Source organism: Drosophila gunungcola (assembly GCF_025200985.1).
Source record: "Drosophila gunungcola strain Sukarami chromosome X unlocalized genomic scaffold, Dgunungcola_SK_2 000046F, whole genome shotgun sequence".
Classification (NCBI taxonomy): domain Eukaryota; kingdom Metazoa; phylum Arthropoda; class Insecta; order Diptera; family Drosophilidae; genus Drosophila; species Drosophila gunungcola.
This window is the reverse complement of record NW_026453192.1, coordinates 99,299-119,176: the sequence shown is the minus strand read 5'-3', so window position 1 is coordinate 119,176 and position 19,878 is coordinate 99,299. Positions and strand designations below refer to the sequence as shown.

General features: G+C 48.2%; 1 protein-coding gene across 1 annotated transcript in view; it reads left to right on the top strand.

The window, feature by feature from the left end:
- Positions 1-19,878, top strand: part of LOC128260938 (unconventional myosin-XV) — a 36,831-nt gene that overhangs the window by 11,588 nt on the left and 5,365 nt on the right. Inside the window, 2 exon segments of the mRNA XM_052994299.1 lie at positions 2,298-2,444; positions 2,446-9,360. Coding sequence (XP_052850259.1) covers positions 2,298-2,444; positions 2,446-9,360 — 7,062 coding nt within the window.

The following is a 19,878-nucleotide window of genomic DNA, read 5'->3' as shown; positions in this document are numbered from 1 at the left end:
ACACTTATGGTTGCATCTTGAATAGATTTATATCGCAGTCTGAAAGTATGCTGCAATGTTATTAGAGTCCATAAGTTTTAAGCAAAGTAGACGTTTTTTTTTGCAAAACATACTTTAAGTTATACTTAATGTGATTTCAAATTATTGAAAGCTTCCAAATGAATACTATTTTGAGGGAATCCCTTGATCGATTGACTCACTTCATTTGGTACTTTCATTGATACGAATACCATTGATATCCAATGAGGAAGTTGCCGAAGCGAATGCATTCTCAGTGGTCCACAGAAGATATTTCACGCCTTTTGTTTGGCCAGCTATCAGGTGACAATCCCCAGCCCCACACGATGCAGCTGAGTACTGAAAACTGAAGATTTGAGACTGAAGACTGAAGATGGGTCAAAGAACACATCATGAAGCCATGAAGCCATCAAGCCGACGAACTTGAACTGGTTGGGCCTGTCGGAGAAAGTCCCACACACTGGCCACCTAATTGAATGGCGATCGAAGACTGCATCAATGCGATCGGGTGACTTCTTTCTTTCTTTATTCCTTTCCTTTCCTTTCCTTCTTTCTTTATTTCTTTCTTTTTTTCTTTCTCTATATGTTATTTTCCTTTTTAATTTTTTGTGGCTGTGGCGAGTGCGTTCTGGTGGCCCACACTAAGTAGTTGGTAGCGGCCAAGTGGTGGCTAACAGGAGTGTCATCTGGTCTGGCCGGGTTCGTAGTGATCCGGTCTACCATACTACTACCAGACCACTATACTATCCCCATCCCATCTCTTGCCGTTTTGATAGAACGTGTTTGGATGTTGGATGCAGCGAAAACCGTTTTAGAAACGTTTGGGGAAATTGTGGCAGTGCCGCCGCCACCAGATTCCGATTCCTTTCAGTTGCATTCGAGACCTCGGCCACAAAACGTCTTTTGAGATACTAGTTCTTGAACTGATCTCGTTTTGGTTTCGGGTTTCTTTTGGGTGTGGGTTCGGGTTCGGTTTGGGGTTCGGTTTCGGTTTCGGGTTCCGTAATCGCTATCACCTGGATCCCATAGATGCGCATCGTTCGGTTCCATTTGGAGCCGTGGCAACGCGGCGGCGGTGGATCGGTTACGCCCAGTCCCGCCCAGTCGCCGTCGCTGGCCCTCCTCTCGCCGCACGTCCTGCGCCGCCAGCGCCCCGCCAGTCTCGATGAGTCTGTGGAGGATCTGCCCCACCATCTCTCGGCCAAACATCCGGCCCTGCCCTCCAGTCGCCTGCGACGCCTCAAGTGCCGATATCCGCAGGTGGTCAAGCGATTGTCCACCCTCTGCAGCGATGTGATAGCGCGCCATGTGAGCGATGTTTTCCATAGAGTTTCTTTAAAACTCCATAAACTCCATCCAGCACTGCTTAAGAATATTTATACCATCTATATATCGTCTAAACTGAGTGAATTTGAGTATAATATGCCCTGCAGCGATGAGATAGCGCCCCATTTCTTAAGACCCCCACTTACAAATACATTTTAATAGGTATTACAACTAAATTCAATATAATCTACAGTTTTAGTGTATATTCTTCTATCTACAGTATAAATAAGAAGATATATTATTGCAAATAGAGTTTTGAGTAATATACACATGTGTTTATATATATTAAAGTTAGATGGATAGTATAAATTATAAATATTCATGATCAACATCATCAGCCGAGTCGATAAGTCACCTCAAAACTATACGATCTGGAAATTTGGGATTTTACTACTATTTATTGAGCTAGTCTGAAATAAAAAAATACTTATTATAATTTGAAGCAAAACAGATAACTAAATACTAAATTACTTAAGTCCCAGTTAAAAAAATGGGTTTTATTATTTTTTAAATAGTTTTGGTCACTAGCAGAAAAACCTATTTAAAGCTTTTACTTGTTCTATAGATTAATCTCGTTCAAAGTTTGATGAAAATAAGTCTTACAATTTAAGGTAAATCTTGAAGTTAGTCTTGAATCGCAGAGTTGACTTTTATTACAAATTATATTTATAAGGTAGTATATTAATGACTATATGAGACCCTTTTAATTTGATCTATCGAATTGTTTTTACCAGATAGTACATATTACATATTGAACCCTTCTAAATTGATCTATCGCATTTTAGTTACTGATGGTACAATTATATATATATATATTAGCTGATACAACATAATAAGGAACCCTTTTAACTTTACCTCCTATTTGGAGTATATAAATCCCTTCTCATTTGACCTCTCAAATGGTTATTACTGATATATGGAACCCTGCTGATGCCATCTCCCTTCCATTGCAGCCACAGACGTTCGCCCTGCAGCCGGGCGAGGGCAGCCTGCGCGCTCGCCAGGATCTGGGCAGCAGCGGAGTGGAGGACATGACCCTGCTGGACGACCTGCACGAGGCCTCGCTGCTGTGGAACCTGCGCCTGCGCTACGACAAGGGTACTGATCTACACGTTCGCCGGCAGCATCCTGATCGCGGTCAATCCCTACAAGATGTTCCCCGACGCCTACGGCCTGGAGGTGGCCAAGCAGTACGCGGGTCGTCCGCTCGGCTCGCTGCCGCCCCACCTGTTCGCCATCGGGGCGGCGGCCCATGCGGCCCTGCCCTCGCCCCAGGTGGTTGTCATCTCCGGGGAGAGTGGCTCCGGCAAGACGGAGTCCACCAAGCTGGTGATGCAGTATCTGGCGGCCGTGGTGCCCGGCGGCGGATCCGCCTCGGCCGTCATCACCGAACAGATCCTGGAGGCGGCCCCGCTGCTGGAGGCCTTTGGCAATGCCCGCACCGCCCGCAACGACAACAGCTCCCGGTTCGGCAAGTATCTGGAGGTGTACTTCAAGAGTGGCGCCATCGTGGGCGCCAAGATCACGCAATACCTGCTGGAGAAGTCGCGCATTGTGACGCAGGCGCCGGGGGAGCGGAACTACCATGTGTTCTACGAGCTCCTGGGCGGACTGTCCGAAACGGAGCGCGCCAAGTACGGGCTGCTGGAGGCGGACAAGTACTTCTATCTGAATCAGGGCGCCACCGACTGTGCCAGCGGCCGTGTGGACTGGGAGTCGCTGCAGGGCGCCATGCAGGTCCTGGGCGTTTCCGAGGGCGAACGCGAGGGCATCGTGCGAGTGCTGGCCGCCGTGTTGCATCTGGGCAACGTGTACTTCCATCGCCGGCAACTGCGACATGGCCAGGAGGGCGTGGAGGTGGGCTCCGATGCGGAGATCAAGTGGGCCGCCCACCTGCTCCACATCAGTGCCGAGGGACTGCACCGGGCGTTGACCAGTCGCACCACGGAGGCTCGAGCGGAACGACTGCACACTCCGCTGGGCATTGATCAGGCCCTGGATGCGAGGGATGCCTTTGCCAAGGCCCTGTATGCCGGCCTCTTCAATTGGCTGGTGTCGCGGATCAACTCGATTGTGCAGAAGGGCGGCACCCACGACGCCCATCGCATCAGCATCCTGGACATCTTCGGGTTCGAGGACCTGGCCGAGAACAGCTTCGAGCAGCTGTGCATCAACTATGCCAACGAGAACCTGCAGCTGTACTTCAACAAGCATGTCTTCAAGCTGGAGCAGGCGGAGTATGCCCGCGAGCGATTGGAGTGGACGCCGCTGGCCTGGGACGACAATCTGCCGGTGATCCATCTGCTGGCCAAAAAGCCGGTGGGCATTTGCCATCTCCTCGACGACGAGTCCAATTTCCCGCGGGCCACCGATCTGAGTTTTTTGGAGAAGTGCCACTACAATCATGCGCTGAGCGAGCTCTACGCCCGTCCGCGCATCGGTGCCCAGGAGTTCGGGGTGACCCACTATGCCGGCCAGGTGTGGTACTGTGTGGACGGGTTTCTGGACAAGAATCGGGATGCCCTGAGGGGGGATGTGCTGGAGCTGCTGGCCTCCAGTCGACTGCCGCTGGTGGGTGAGTTGACCAAGCAGCTGCGTGCCCAGCGGGATGCCGGCAAGACCCTGCCCAAGGGTAGCAACGGCAGATTCGTGACCATGAAGCCACGGACACCAACGGTGGCGGCCAGATTTGCGGACTCACTGCAGCAGCTGCTCCAGTCGATGGGCAGATGCCATCCGTGGTTCGTGCGCTGCATCAAACCCAACCAGGAGAAGCACGCCCTGCGCATGGACATGCCGTGTGTGCTGCAGCAGTTGCGCTACCTGGGCATGCTGGACACCATTCAGATCCGGCAGCGCGGCTATCCGGTGCGCCTGCGCTTCCAGCACTTCGTGGAGCGGTACAGGCACCTGCTCGCCTCGCCGCTGGCCAGGGGCACACCCTATCGCGAGCTCTGCCGCGCTCTGCTGGAGGCCATGCCGCGCACAGGAGTGGAGGGACCGGACTACCAGCTGGGCGCCACGCGAGTATTCCTCCGCGAGGCCCTGCATCGAGCGCTGGAAAGCGGCAGGACGGAGCGACTGCGTCGGGCGGCGGTCAGTGTGCAGCGGCATGTGCGCGGCATGCTGGTGCGCCGGCAGTTGGCTCGTCGGCAGGCAGCCGCCACGCGTCTGCAAGCCCGCTGGCGGGGTCAGAGGGCACAGCAACGGTTCGACCGCCTGCGCCGCGGAGCCCTCACCGCGCAGCGCTTGTGGCGCGGACGTCAGGCCAGGAGGCGGGTGCACCAGCTGCGCTCCGATCACCGGCGAAGGCAGGAGGCGCGAGAGGCGGCGCAGCGAGCTCGCGAGGCACGCGAGGCCAAGCAGGCGGTGCTGGAGAGGAGCCAACTGAGCTACCTGGACATACCCGCCGAGCTGGCCTTCATCTACTCCAAGCTGCAGGGCTGGTCGCCGCCGCACGGCGATCGGCACCTGGTCAAGGTACTGGGCACTGTGCCCGGTCCACCGCCGTCAGCCGTCCAGCTGCCCGAGGATCTGGGCCAGTTCTCCTTCGGCAAGTTCAGCAGCGTCTACTGCAACGGCCTTAGGCTGCAGCCCAGGCGGGAGCCCATCACAGCGCCCCTTCTGACGAGAGCCGCTTCGCGGGATCAGGACTTCCAGGATGCCCTGGCCGTGTTCAAGCTGATACTCCGCTGGAGCAATGACAAGGCGTTGGAGGGCGCCAAGGAGAAGCTGCTGGCCGACTACATTGTGCACAAGGCCCTCAGCTCGAGGGGATTGCGTGACGAGATCCTGGTGCAGCTGTGCAACCAGGTGCACGGCCTGCCGCCCACTTCGGTGGAGGCCACCCGATTGTGGCAGCTCCTGGGCCAGTGCCTGTGCTGCTTCCAGCCCAGCGCCGCCTTCAGCAAGTATCTGATGCGATTCGTGGACGACGAGGCGCCGGCCTCGCTGCGACCCCTGCTTCTGAGGCAGTTGCTCCGCCAGCAGGGCGGTGCTGCCGTGGGCGGTGGCGGTGCCAGTCGCAGCTTCGTGCCCGCCTGGCTGGAGTGGCGTGCCTGGACGCGGGGCTGCGACATGGCTCTGCCTTTGACCCTTCCGGACGAGGCCAGCCAAACGGTGGCCGTGGACTCGTGGACCAGTTGCGAGGAGGCCGCCGCCCTGGCCGTCGCCTCGCTGGGCGTGGCCAGCCGTGGCTGGACCCTGGTCCTGGACGATGGCCAGCAGCTCACGGACAGCTGTGGCCTGGACTACGTGATGGATCTGATTGCGGAGAAGGAACTGTGTCCCGCCTTTCCAGCGCCGCGCAGCGATCTGTTGCGTTCGGGCGCCAAGTTTGCCCGGACCGCGCTGCCGGAGGCGGTGAAGCGTCCGGCGGTGCCGCCCCCAGCCCCGCCCACTGCGGCAGGCAGTGGCCCGGCCAAGGAGGAGGTGCCGCGGGAGCGGAGGAGCAGCCGGGAGCTGCTCTCGCGCAGCTCGGCGCTCAACGAGCGCTACTTCGAACGCGAGCCCAGTCCGGGATCGGGCTTGGGAGCGGGAGCGGGTCAGGGATCGGGCCAGGGCTCGGGCCCGGGATCGAGTGCGGCCAAGTCGCGCTCCAAGTCGCTGGACGACCTGCTGGCCGGGGACATTGTCCCGGTGCCGCCGGACTGCGACTCCCAGGAGCCACTGCACACACTGGGCCTGTCGGAGAGTCGCCTCAACGATCGCTACCACTCGGCGGAGCGACTTGCTCCGATGGGCAAGGAGTCGGCTCCCCGATACCAGAAGTCCCAGCATGCCGGCCGCCGTTCCCATGCCGCCTCGCATGGCTCGCACTCCAGCAAGTATGCGGACAAGGCGGAGTATGCCACCAGGTCGTCGGCCATGTCGGACACCAGTGAGGCTCCCTCGCTGGCCTCCCATGTGCGCAGGGTGCGGGTGCCCTCGCAGGCCTCCGATGTGGACCAGTTCCTGGACGACCTCTTCAGTCCGGTGCTGGATGGCTCCCTGGACGAGCTGTCCGATGCCCGATCCCTGGCGGCCAGCATTCGTGGCGGAGGTGGCTGTTATCCATTGCAGCAGGAGCAGCAGCAGGAGCAGGAGAACGAATCCGAATCGGAGATCGAGGACTTGGATGACTATATCAACGAGGTATTCCAACCCATAGCCCTCGTGGGCGAACTGGAGCAGCTGGCCAGCACGGATCAGCTGGCAGTGGCCATCAAGGGAGGTGGCAATGACTTTGATGACTACATGGATGAGCTATTTGAGGCCATGCCAGTGGCCCAAAGCCTGGACAAACTGGTCAGCAAGGAGCAACTAGCATTGAGCATTCGTGGCGGCGGCAGCACGGACAGCAATGGAGGTGATCCCCTGCTCCACCAGCTGATGCAGCTTCCCGGGGAGCCGGAGTCCGGACCAGCCTTGTACCAGCAGCAGGTGCAGCGTGCCTTCCTCCAGTCCGCCATGGCCCAGAATCTGCAGATCCAGCAGCAGCTGCTGGCCCAGAATCAGGCCCTTCAGACGCTGCTCAGTCAGCAGGCGTCGGCGGCGGCGGCGGCGGCCAGCAATAGTTCCGCCGCCTCGCCGCCACCCGCCGCTCCAGCGGTGCTGAGCAGTCTGTCCATATCGCCGCCGCCGCCGCCGCTGCAACAGGCAGCATCGCCACTGCGCCTGAAGACCATGCGGAGCAGTCTGGTGGTCATGGAGGCACTGCAGCCGCCGCCACCACCGCCACCGCCGCCAATGCCGCCGCCGCTGGAGTGCAAGGACCCGTCGGAGACGCGCCACTTCCTCGATCCCTATGGCCGGGCTAAAACCGTGAGGATTGGCAAGTGGCGCTGGCCACCGCCGCAGGATGAGCCCCAGTTTCAGACCGAGGAGGACTTCTTTGCCTTCAAGATGCGTCAGCATCAGCGCAAGACCACGCCGCAGGCGCAGCATCATCAGCTGAGTGGGAACAGCAATGGCCTGGAGCCATCGGCTCCAGGAGCACGTGGCTCCTCGGCCACGGCCATCGAGTGGGAGGAGTTCGAGATCGAGAGTCCCACCCCGCCGCCGCCCATGAGTGGCCAGCTGATGCGGAGCAGCATCCGTTTGGAGACCACCACCACCATGACCAGCACTTCGGCGGTGAGGGACAGCAGGGACAGCAGGGATGGCCAGGATGCGGGACAGCAGCCCATGCAGAGTGTGCTCACCACCAAGCTGGCCAAGAAGAGCTTCGAAATTGGGGCGGATCGTCCGCCGCCAGGAAGTGTGGGCAAGCTGAAGCTCAGCTCCGAGATGCGACAGCGCCTGGAGCAGGTCACAGCCGGCCATTCGGTGCGCTCCACTGTGTCCACCAAGTCGGAGCAGCGTGCTCCGGCCAAACTGGAGGACACCAGGAAGCTGATGCTGCAGCAGCAGCTGGGTGGGCTCTTTGCCAGCGTGACCGGTGGTGCTGGTGGCTCTGGCCCAGGAGGAGGCGGAGGAGGCGGTGGCGGGATCGATTCCCATGCCACAGTGCGCACACAGATCGAGCGGATGGAGGGCAAGCTGTCGCCGCCGCCGGCTCCACCTTCGGGCGGCTGGCCGGGCGTGCTGTTGCCCCCGGCTCCCAGTGTCCCGGCACCGCCGCCACCCATCCGGCCGCCCAGCATGGCGCCGCCAGCCCCACCGCCGGCGCCCCAGAGTCCGCCGACGGCCAGGAGTCCCGAGCCGGAGCCCGACTACCGCACCTCCGCCAGCCAGGCGGCGGCGGCCAAGGAGCACGTGCCCGCCTTCATTCAGCGGCAGGAGCGCGACACCTTCGGGGCAGTGCGTCAGCATCAGCAACACCAGCATCAGCAGCACCAGCAGCATCAGTTGCTCGGCAGCCATCACCACCTGCACCTGGAGGAGCATTCGGCCTCCTCCTCGTCGCCGGCGGCCGCTGCTTGGGATCAGGCGGAACGGGAGCGATCGCGCAGCCGGAGCCGGAGTCGCGATCGCGAGGACTACTCCGAGTCGGTGTGGGACCGGGCGGAGGTGGAGGGCCCCGCCTCGGGCAGTGGCAGCGAGAAGGAGCGCGAGAAGCGGGAGCGGGAACGCGAGCGGCTCTACGAGATCCGTCAGGTGGAGCGGGAGCGGGAGAGCCACAAGGTCTACCAGCCGGCCCCGCCGAGGGTGATCCAGGCGAGCTTGGACACCACCGGCGGGCATCGCAGGGAGGATCGAGCCGGCGGCGGACTGGCCACCTTCCGCACCCACATGGCCCAGAAGTACGAGCACGAGCGCAAGCGCAAGAGCTCGGCCAGCTCCGGGATGCGCGAGGAGCTGGACTCGATGCACATGACCACGCCGCCGCCCGTGATAGTGCCGGCACCGGTGCCGCCGCCCACGATCACGTCCCAGTCCAGTCCGGGACTGGGTGGAGCTGGGGCCAGCAGTGCCTGCCTGACCTACAACCGGGTGCCGTGGAAGCTGCGCGTGCGCAAGGAGGTCTTCCAGCCGCACGAACCCATTGGTCCGCCGGTGGCCCTGGATCTGCTCTTCGCCCAGGTGCTGGGCGACGTCTTCGGGGTGACGCCCTGCCTCCGGATCACGCCGCAGGAGAAGAGTTCCGCCCTCAACATGCTGCACGGTCATGGCGTGAGTGTGGACACGCTCTCCAATCGGAATGGCACTGGTGCAGGAGCAGTAGGAGCAGGAGGAGCAGGAGGAGGAGGAACTGGAGGGCAGGTGAGGGCGCTGGTGAAACGCCACCTGGTGGACATGGCCCGCGACTGGCCGCTGTACTTCGCGCGACTCTTCGCCGTGCAGGGAGCACCGCTCTATCCGGACGTCAGCATCATGGGCGTCTCGCACAGCGGCCTGTACTTGGCCCGCCGCGATGCCGACTACCTGATCGTGGTGCAGGCCATCTCCTTCGGCGAGATCCAGAGCGCCGTCACCCTGCCGCGTCCGGCGGCCCTCCAGCTCAATCTGCGCAATGGTAAGCACCTGGCGCTCCATGCCGCTCGCGCCGCCGCCATCCAGTCGATGGTCACCGGATTCGTCCACGAGTTCCGCAAGGTGAGTTACACATTTTTTACTATTTACTATTTACTAGTATTTACTATTTTTAACCAAGTGCCATATGGCATTTGAACTGGAAACAAGTAAATTATAAGTATGTGCTCTTTAAAGCAAGGTACTCAACTTTTGGATAATTTTCTCAAAAAGTTATGATGTTATAAAACATTCTAAAATTAAAAAAAAAAATTTAATTGTTTTAAATTTACCAGGGACCAAAAAGTGAATACGTATTAACAACTCAAAAAACCGTGAATCAGATTTTCAAAAAGTCATAATGAAAATTACAAACTACGATTTGAGACAGTCAAAGTTTTCTTGTAAGAAAAATATTATTTTTAATTTATTAATTAGTAAATTTATTATTTTATTTATTAAAGTTGAGCACATACTAATTTCTTTAATATTTAAAAAAAAATGATTTTAAACATGACCAAAAGTATGCAAGAAATATTTGGCAGTCATAGACATTCAAAGCTCTCAAGTTGAATTTGGAACTTGATGTGACAACCACTTATTTGGATGGTTAAAAAATATATATTGAAAAATATAAATTTACTTTAAATTTAAACAAACAAATATAACATTAATACGTGGCTAAATGTTTAATAAATTGAAGTAGCTTTTCTCCTGGTTACTTGTTAGCAGGCCCCAAAGTGGTGAATCAATTTTTAGAAATATATTAAAATTGACATTGAGCTATTCGTCACAATATTATCATCTTGTTCCAATTGAAATTTTTGGCTTACCAATTATTTTTTGTACCAATTATTTCTTATGCCAAATTACTTGAGGTAAATACAAAAATAATTGCATTAATTGCGTGAATAATTGCACACATTGGTTATAATAATGTGGCCTTAATGAAACTGCTAATGTTTTTTACGGCCTCAAGATAATAACATGGCAGCTGGGTAATTTCGAAGTGTTATTTTTACATCGAGCAGGCAAAAGTGTTGGCATAAAGCGATTGACTTTGCTGATCAGTGTCGCATGACACTATATGTATATATAGTTTTCTTCACTTAAAGTTGGGAGTGAATTTATCATGTAAATAACCCTGCGGGATCTGCTAGAAATTCGTAAGCTTAGGTGTTTCCTATTCTTGGCTATTAGTTTTGTTAAAAATAATGAATGGACGTTAGTCTAGCCAACTGGATTGGTTTTCTTTGTGCACGCCTTGAAGCTCAGTGGGTCTCAGTGGGTCTCAGTGGGTCTCAGTGGCTCCGGCCATAGCAGTTTCCAGCGCCATATAAGCACCATTCGCGCATGGTTGATATTCATAGTTGGCGCACGTCCATCACTCGAGTGGAGCTCGAGTCCAGTGTTTACTTTTATTTTCTCTTCTTAGTTGACACTTCGAACGGGTATGCACTTTTCGCCAATCAAAGTTGCAGGAGATGTTGGTAAAGATTGTCTCATTTACTGTTTAAATATTTGACAAAACAGTTTCTATTAATTCCACAAGTCAAAGAAAGCTATAATCAAATCTAAAAAGTTTTCCTTTAAAGTGCTATTTCGACTGTAAAATACGTACTCAAATACTTACTATAACAACATTAGGTAGGAACGGAAAATAAATGTGATTTGTCTATTTTCAAGGACTACTTGAATTTGTACTTGTTTTTAAATTTAAAAAGACAAGAGTTAATTGATTTGTATTTGCTTTCCAATTTAGAAATTTTAGAATTACAATTTCAAATAGGTAATTTGCATGTCCTTGAGATTAAATATTTTTGATTGAATAACGTACAACTGTAATATGGAAGTATTTTATTGAAAATTATTTGTTTTAAAAAATTGTTTGAAAATAAATATTATTAGTTTTAAGCAAAATATCCTCTTTTAAAAACAAATGACAATATTTTGTTTTTTTTTTTTTGTATATATCGTATTACCCATAAAATTTAATTGAGGTAATCTTGTTAAAAATTATAAAAAAAAAACATTTTTAATTGTGCATGGAAGAAAAATAAGTTAATGTAATAATTTTATAAGCGTGAGTAAATTTAGACTTTATTAAACTTCTCATTGCCATTTTTTGTTTCAGTATGCATATAAAATCTGGTTAAAACCGTTTAGTTAAGTTTTAAAACTTTAAGTTTAAGAACTTTCATTAATGATGCTTCTCTAGGGTAATGCCGCTTCGCGTCGGGCTTTCGGATTGTGTTTGATCAACAAAATGTTTTCCATTTTCCCCCCCGTCCCCAGGCAGTTTTTTTTTGAAGTTGTTTTTTAATTCAATTCACTTTATGCGTGAAAACTCGTTAAACGCCAAAGCTGGTCAGTCTGAGATGTGGATGTGGATGTGGAGTCGGGAGCCAAAGAGCAGTCGAAACAGTTATCACAGCGGGGCAATGGTATCGCGAATGGGTATGGGAATGGGTATTGGAATGGGTATGGGAATTGGTATGGGTATAGGGTAGTATGGGGAGAAAGACTTTCGCGCTCTTTCTCTGGGGCTTTCCGCTCGGCTTGGCCAAGTGCTGAGAGCCAAGAGCCAAGAGCCGCGTTTTCACTCAGCTCCAGCTCAGTTGGTCTTAACTTGGCTTAAAGCCGCTCTGCCACTCTGCCACTCTGCCACTGTGCAACTGTGGGCCTCTCTGTTCTGCTCGGCTGCGAGTGAAATGGCCAGTCAGTTGGATGGCTCTTTCTCGTCTTGACCACGCTGGCCAGTCCGTTTCGGCCAGCTTTGTGTTTTCAGTTTTCAGTTTTTAGCCTTTAGTTTCCAGTCGTTAGTTGTTACGAATGTGCGGTAACGGCATCACGCAGCGCACTGCTCTCGCCTCGAATTCTTTTTTCGTGACTCTTCGATTTGACCAACTTTAGCTTAAGCTTCTTGTTTTTTAATGTGCTCTGTCGTGCTAAAATGTTTTTTTTGTGTCTCGAAACAAAACAAAGCTGAGCCCAAAAGCGGCCCGGACTGACCCAAAAAAAAAAATCCTAAATCGTAAATCGTACATAAATCCAGTGCATTCCCTATATCAACCAGCACCTTTGTGGGAGCAGTTCGAAACTAGTCAAAAGTTAATACTGTGGACAAATACTTTCCATTGCAATGTTATTCCCGAACAGTTCGTTCCAAAACGATTTGGATAGTTAGCGAACAATTGCTAAAAGATTAGTGAAATCGGGAGATCTCACAAAAGCAGTTTATTGTTTATATTTCATGATTGACTTCATTTGGACAGTGAACTAGCCCTGTTTACTTTAAATTAATAGTAATTGAAGTGTTAATTTATCTGCCTTCTCTTAATAAAACTAACATTTGAATATATTTTTAATACATCATATTTAAATAAATTTTTTTGTCTGTAAAATTTCTGGGAATATATGGCTTACAGTATTTAATAAACTAAGATTTCACTTACAATTTTTTAAATCGTTCTGTTCATTCCATAAAATATCCTTTGCTGATACATATTATTTTCAAAAATGCAATTTACTTTTAAAGATTTAAAACGTAACGTATGAAGAAATTAATTTAAATAATTGAAATTAATTTAAAAGTAGAGTAATACGAACATATTGGATGACTCGATTGAAATGCACGGGCATTGTCCATCCCAGGCTTTATTATTTTGGTTACTTCATTCCGATCGTGCGGTATCGTAGATTGGCAAACAATTTGACCATCCATCCGTGCTGGCTTTAACTCGCAACTCGGCAATAATTCCAAACATATGGCCATATTTTCGAACTGCTCTCGCAGAGATAAAAACCCAGGCGACGATCGCTGGATTTTCGCCAGTCCATCAAGTGGAAAGACAAACTGCAAGTGGCAAATTAAAATAAATTAAGGCAGAAAAGCGTAAAAATACCAAGAAAAAAAAAAGCAAATAAATAAATAACTCATAGCGAGAGAAGAAACAAATACGGCACGCATTTAACTGCATTGCCAATTTCCACACATCAAAATCAAAAGGAAAAAAAAATTACAACAAATTACAAGCAAAGCGAGGCAAGAAAAATCGCGTATACGTATGGCTTGATGTGTGTGTCCGACCACCGAATCCATTTCACTCACTCATTGTGCGGGAAACGCTGTCCGCTGCGGTTCGTTTTTCATTTTTTCCTCCCAAACGAATTTTCCTTGTTTTTCTTCTTGTTTTGTTGATTTTTTTTTTGTGTGCCTGCACGTTTTTCGCCGAACCTCGAACCGCTGTGCAAACAATATATTGAGCAGCCATCACCATGGTGGAATTGAGCCTGCTGCCGGCCGTCCATCCATCACAATGCACTAACTTTCACTGAGACGGCAACGGAGACGGCGATTTGGAGGTCTTATGGCAATGGTCGTGACTGTGCCATCCTGAACCCAAGTCCAGGGACTGCCAAAATGTCACAGAGCGTGCGGGCGAGCAAATCCTGCCAGGCGGTGCAGTTGACCTCCGGCGGAGGGAGTGTGCCCCACAAGTTCAGCAGCATTGTCAACAAGGTGGAATCGCTGATCAGCAAGATGCACCACGACAAGGTCAACAACTTTAAGTTGCTGCAGCAGCAGGCTCAACAGAATCAGCAGAATCATCCGAATCATCACAATGATCAGAATCATCAGAATAAGCAGAGTCACAATCACAATCACAAACAAAATCAGGATCAGGATCATCAGCAGAAGGATCAAGAGAATGAGGAGTGCAAATGCGCCTCGCTGGACTCGCTAAACAATCTGACGGACGAGGAGCACGAGATGCTCTACACGGACTCGGACGATGCGGAAATAGCCCACATAACGGGCACCACCGCGGCCCAGGTGCACCATGGCACCCAGAGGCACCAGTCGATCCACCACCAGCAGATGCGTCGCAGTGATCTCGACCAGCTGACCAACGAAAGTATTCGGGAGCTCAACGAGCAGTGCTGTGCCTCCATGCAGATGCACGAGGGCACAGATCCTGGCGTGGCTGATGGGGATCTCGGACTGGCCAACGATAATGCCTGGAGCGTCGAGGAGGACATCGTGTACAAGTGCTGCACCACGGCCACCCTGAGATCCAACTCCTCCGCCGGCAGTCTGTGCGAACAGTGCTGCCTGGAGGAGCAACAGCTCGGCTTCAAGATGCAGCTTAGCCAAAGAGACGACAACAACAACAACGAGGAGCAGGAGCAGGAGGAGGAGCAGGAGGACCATGAGCAGGAGGAGGATCAGGAGGAGGAAGAGGAGATGGAGCGGTCTGGTCTGGAGTTGACCCCCCAGATGGAGGGACATCCCAACATTTCGAGTACTTCTTTTTCCGTGTCCGCCTCCAATCTGGGTGCTCCGTTTCCGGGGAGTAACCCACTGGCATCCACGGCCATGCTGATTGGGGGCAGCTCGAAGACTCGGAGGGTCAGCAACGCCAGCAGTGGGTCGGTCAGTCGCATGGAGACGATTCTCGAGGAGCCAACGGAGTCCAAGATCTCGGTCAAGGAGATCCTGGCGCGGTTCGAGACCATGAACTCCAATGAGGTAAACCCACTCATCATTATAATGATGCATCTAAAGATGTCTTGATCTCTTTCAATCAAAATTGCAATCTAAAATCAACTAAACAATTGATCATACTAAAAACCCATCTTTCGATCAGTAAGGATAAAATAGGAATCTAAATTACAACCAAAAGTTTAAATAGCAATTTATTATAGTTAAAAACCAATTTTTGGATGAGTGAGGAAAAAATAATGTTTCCAGAATCTCGTTTTAACTACTTTTTTTATTTTATTTTCTTAGTGTACAAACTTTAAACGCGTTTTTTTCTCAGAATGGTGATTTCAAAAACATTAGTTTTCTTATTTTAACACGAGCTTCTTAAATATATTTTGTAGTTATTAATCGAAGATTTTTTTCTCACCGATACGTATATATTTTTTTATAAACAATTTAAGGCCGAAATTTTGTTCAAAAATAACATTGTTTTTCAGAAAGCGCAGTTTTGTTACACTAATTTATGTTGCTTATTCCTTCAATTAATAACTAGTGTTAACAATACTTCAACGAAATTCGGTTTGGTTTTTTATTTCAATCAAATTAAGAAGAAGAAGTATTAAAAACCAACTCTAGAATTGTTTTTGAAACCAATTGTTTTCATATTCATAAACAAAAGCCTAAAAATAAAAAGTTAAGGTTTAAAACTTTAGGCACTTTCTTTGTTAATTTGAACGGGTACCTTAGTACAGATTTCAAAAATTGTATATACAATAATAATTTTAGATTAGAAACTGTGGTCACAATTTGATTAATCAATTTTTGTTTGTTATTTTGCATTTCCATAAATTGTATGCGTTTCAGTTAAGGGCCGTTTAAACTGTATCGACTATATTTAATCGCTTTTCCCTTTAAATTTCCGCTAATGCTATCTGGCCACGAAATTTCGGAAGTAAAAACAAACGAGAAGTTAATCAAATACGAGTGCTTTTCAGCAGTCCAACGATTGGGCCACAAATCATAATAGCGTATGTTTGGCGGGGATTTTGGGGAGTGAGATGAATGTTGGTAGTGCAGGGGCAGGGGCAGGGGCAGGGGCAGGGGCAGGGGTCTAACGGTGCTATCAAGTCGACACATAATCGCATTATTAGCGTGGCCAGACGGAGCCCACAAAGGCCACTGGGCAGTCAGTCAGCGCAGTGGTACACCTCTTGTGTTACATCACGAACCTCATTGCTGGGCCGCCTGGTTGGTGGGCTAATTAGCGGGTAAACTGGCGATCTCCGGTCGGCAGTCTCGGTTATACGGTTATACAACAGCGGGTGATACCATAAGCCATGGTCCCCGCATCATGACAGCATCTTCGCCAGTCAGCCAGTTAGTCAGTTAGCCAGCCTCTGTGTCATCATCGTTAGTAACGACCTCTGAACCGCATTTGTTTTTGGATTACTTTGAAAGGATTTATTGAATATACCAACGCAACATATAAGCATGATCTTTGTTTTTAATTTGGGGTCCATTTAGATATGAAATAACAGGGTTTTAAAATAATATATAAGATACAATAAAGTTTTTTTTTTGTTATATGTTATCAGCAATACAGAGCAATTGATAACATATATTTCAAAAATATTAATTGAATTTATCATTCAGACAAAAAAAACTCCTGCTTTTTTATTTGTATTGCCTTATCGAAACCTTTAAAAAAAGCTTTGAAAATCAGAAAAAAATTAAATTAAAATTTGTATTAAAAGAGATTTGCCAAGCATTATGAATCAAGTTAAATGTTAAAAAATGAAAGAAAAATAAACAACTTTTAAATAGCTTTTTAAAGGTTTTAAAATCTAAACTTAAAAGATCAACTTAAATTCAAAATATAGTAAACATTGAGTAATTGAACAAAAAGAAATTTTAATAGAAATTTGCTTAGCATTACGAATCAAAGAAAAGAAAAGCATTTAGTTATTGTCCATGAAAAGTTGTAGGATAAATTCAACAACTTTTAAATGTTAAACTTAAACATTAAAGATTAATTTGAATATCAAATATACACTGAGTAATTGAACAAAATTACAAACTTTAAATGCTAAAAGACCATTATTATTATACGAGATTAAGTCACGTCTTGAACTGAGTTATTAAAGTAAACAATGGGAAATGTTTATGCTTCTCCATTTTGCTGACCACTGGTTTTAATGAATCCATAGATTGTGTTTAATCGATCTTGTCCAACTGCAAGAGGTTGAATTAAGATGACACGGGGAAATAGGATGGGTATTGCACGTTCTAAATTCCATGGCGAACTTTCTTGGCCTCGGAAAACAAGAGGCGTGCTGGATCAAAGAAGATGCCATCACGTTCCTGGTTCGGGTTCGATGACCACTCGTGTGATGTGTGCGATCCATAAATAACTGAAGATGAAAGACAATAGGAACTGCTGAATGGGATGGCTTGGTTGGCTTGGATGGCTGACCCACAAAGATGCAGGCAGCGATAGTACAATATGGGTTATTATACGCAAGCGCCGTTTTCACCGAGCGATAAAAACCAAAAAAAAATTAAAAACATTGTAATTTAACTGTAATTTGATTTCAATAATTTAATTACACTTTTCGTGTGTGTTTTGGATTGTGCGTCTTTATTGCGCCAGCCGCCGCTTGCTTCCCCCAATGGTAAATTACTTTTATTTCTTTCGACCATCCGCTGCAGTTTGCTTCGCCGTAAATCCATCCGAATGGACAAACGAGCGGACTGGTGCGCATTAATTTCGAATTTTAATTAACTCGAGCTGGCAAAACAAAGAAAAGTGAGGCAGTGGCAAAAGGCACCGGCAGCGGCAGAGGCACATATGAAATAACACAAAGCCAGCCGAAAAGAAAGTTTTAGCGGTCACTTAGAAATTACACTCCAAATTTAACTCTTGTTTTTGCTCCATGTGAGTGCGAGTGCGAGTGCGAGTGTGTGTGTGTGCGACTTTGCGAGAATTATCGCTGCAAGTCGACGAGTGCCAGAAACTGGAGCATCTAGAGTCCGATTCAGGCCATCTGACCCAGTTGGGAGCCAGGTTCCAGTCCAGGTCTCATATACCCATACCCATATGAGCCGCTAAACACAAGATTTGGCCCCGATTTTGGCTGACAGCAAACAGGCCTATCGCATATCGCCTATCGCAGACTTCTCAATCGCATCCAGGCAGCCACAAGACAAGTCCCAAAAGCCTCTGGCTGGAATTAGGCACTCGGATCTGGGTGATCCTCGTCGCAAGGCAATCCAGATGTCTTCGACTGTACTGTACTGATTGCTGTTGAGCCTGTTGTTGTTTCTCCCGCGCCATTTATGGAGTGTTGGGGTGAACTGTTTGCTATACACTGAGACATTTTTTCTTGCTGCAGATAAAGTTTTAAGTGTAACTCCTGCCTTTCATTTGATTTATTTGTTATTTTATACTGTTGATTTAAGGGAAGGTCTGATTTTAGGACCTACCCACAAACCATCTTTCAATTTGCTTATAAATTTTTTTTTTGCGGTTTGTTTATAATATTTATTTTATTTATATTTACTTGTCTTTTTTTTTTACTTTACTATGTATTATTTAACCAACTTTACTTGTTACCAAATACCCTTTTACTTATAAAAAAAAAGAACTTGCAATATTTTTTGAGGTTTTGTAGATAATGAAAATACAAAAAATTCTTTCGCAAAATTGCAGATGCAATTAACCACATTAAAAAAAAATGCAGAGTAGCATGAAAATTTCGAAATATGAAAATTACGAAATCACTTTGATAACTTAACATGTTATTTTATACATTATTTTTTGAGTGGTTTTCTTAACCGCAGTAAAGCAAGCTGAAAATGAAAACAGGAAAACGACCGAAAATCATGAATAATTTATAAACCCAAAACCTCTGTTATATTTTCATTCTGTTGGTTTTGCGTAAAATATTGATAAAAAAAAAAAAAAACTTAAGCCAAGCATTCAATCAATGAGATACAAAAATATATGTATGTCAAATTACTAATCGCGAGGCTAAATTAGTTTTGGAAAATGATATGTAGTGCAATATCAATCACTATTAAAAATATCGATCCACTTTTCCTCTCTTTTGGAAATTATCTCTTTGATGCATTTTCTGTTGTCATTAAAGCAAATTGTAGCAATGCCAAAATCAATCTTTATTTACAACAACCAGTTGGGTGTAATGAGTTTATCTTTGTTTGCTATTTGCTATTTGCCATTTTCCTGCAGTGGTTTTTCACGTCGCTGGCCAAAATTTGAACAATGCGCATAATTTTTCACATATGGCAAGTTGATTGATTGGTGAAAGATTTCCGCTTTCATAAACAACAACTTTTACTAATCTCTTCTCGCAAGAGCGTGCAGAATGCATTGGGAAGAAGGGGGGGCGGCGTTCGGGAGGAAGTGTATGACTATCTATAAATCCAAAATATATGGCTGCGTGTCTGTGGGGGCGTGCAAAAACCAAAAAAAAAAAGTAAAAAAACAAAATGAAAAAGAAAAGAAAGCAATTGCAACAAATTGCACCAAATAATTGAATGCAAGCAATAAAAGTGAAAAATCGCCAATGCCAACGCCAAACACTTTCGTTGCCAAAAACGCAGTGTCCCTCCGCCCCCCCTCCAATCACCCCTCCAATCCCCGCCAGCTGTCACCGGTCAATTTGGGAGCATAAATCATCTGCCACGCCTCCAACCGGTCCCGCCGAATGGGCGGCAATGGCAACTGGCAACTGGTTGCTCCGAGCTGGCAAAAAAGGCGCCCAGCAACTTTCACATGCCATTGACATGGTCGTCGAAATATGCGAGTTGCGCCTTGCAAGTCGACTAACAAACTGCAGACCCCTCTCGGTTGCACTCGGCTGCAGTGCACGGTAAAAATAATTGTTATCGCCATGCAGAAATCGACTTTCGAAACCGATATTCAATCCTTTCATTAAAATTGTTGTTGATATGGTCTTAATATTTATGACTTACACATTCAACTCGTTAACTACTAGCGATTATATTTTTTTTTAAATTATAACGCAATCTCATTCTAAATAAAGTTTATTAAAAAAATTACAATAATAATAATGGTTTCCTATAAATATATT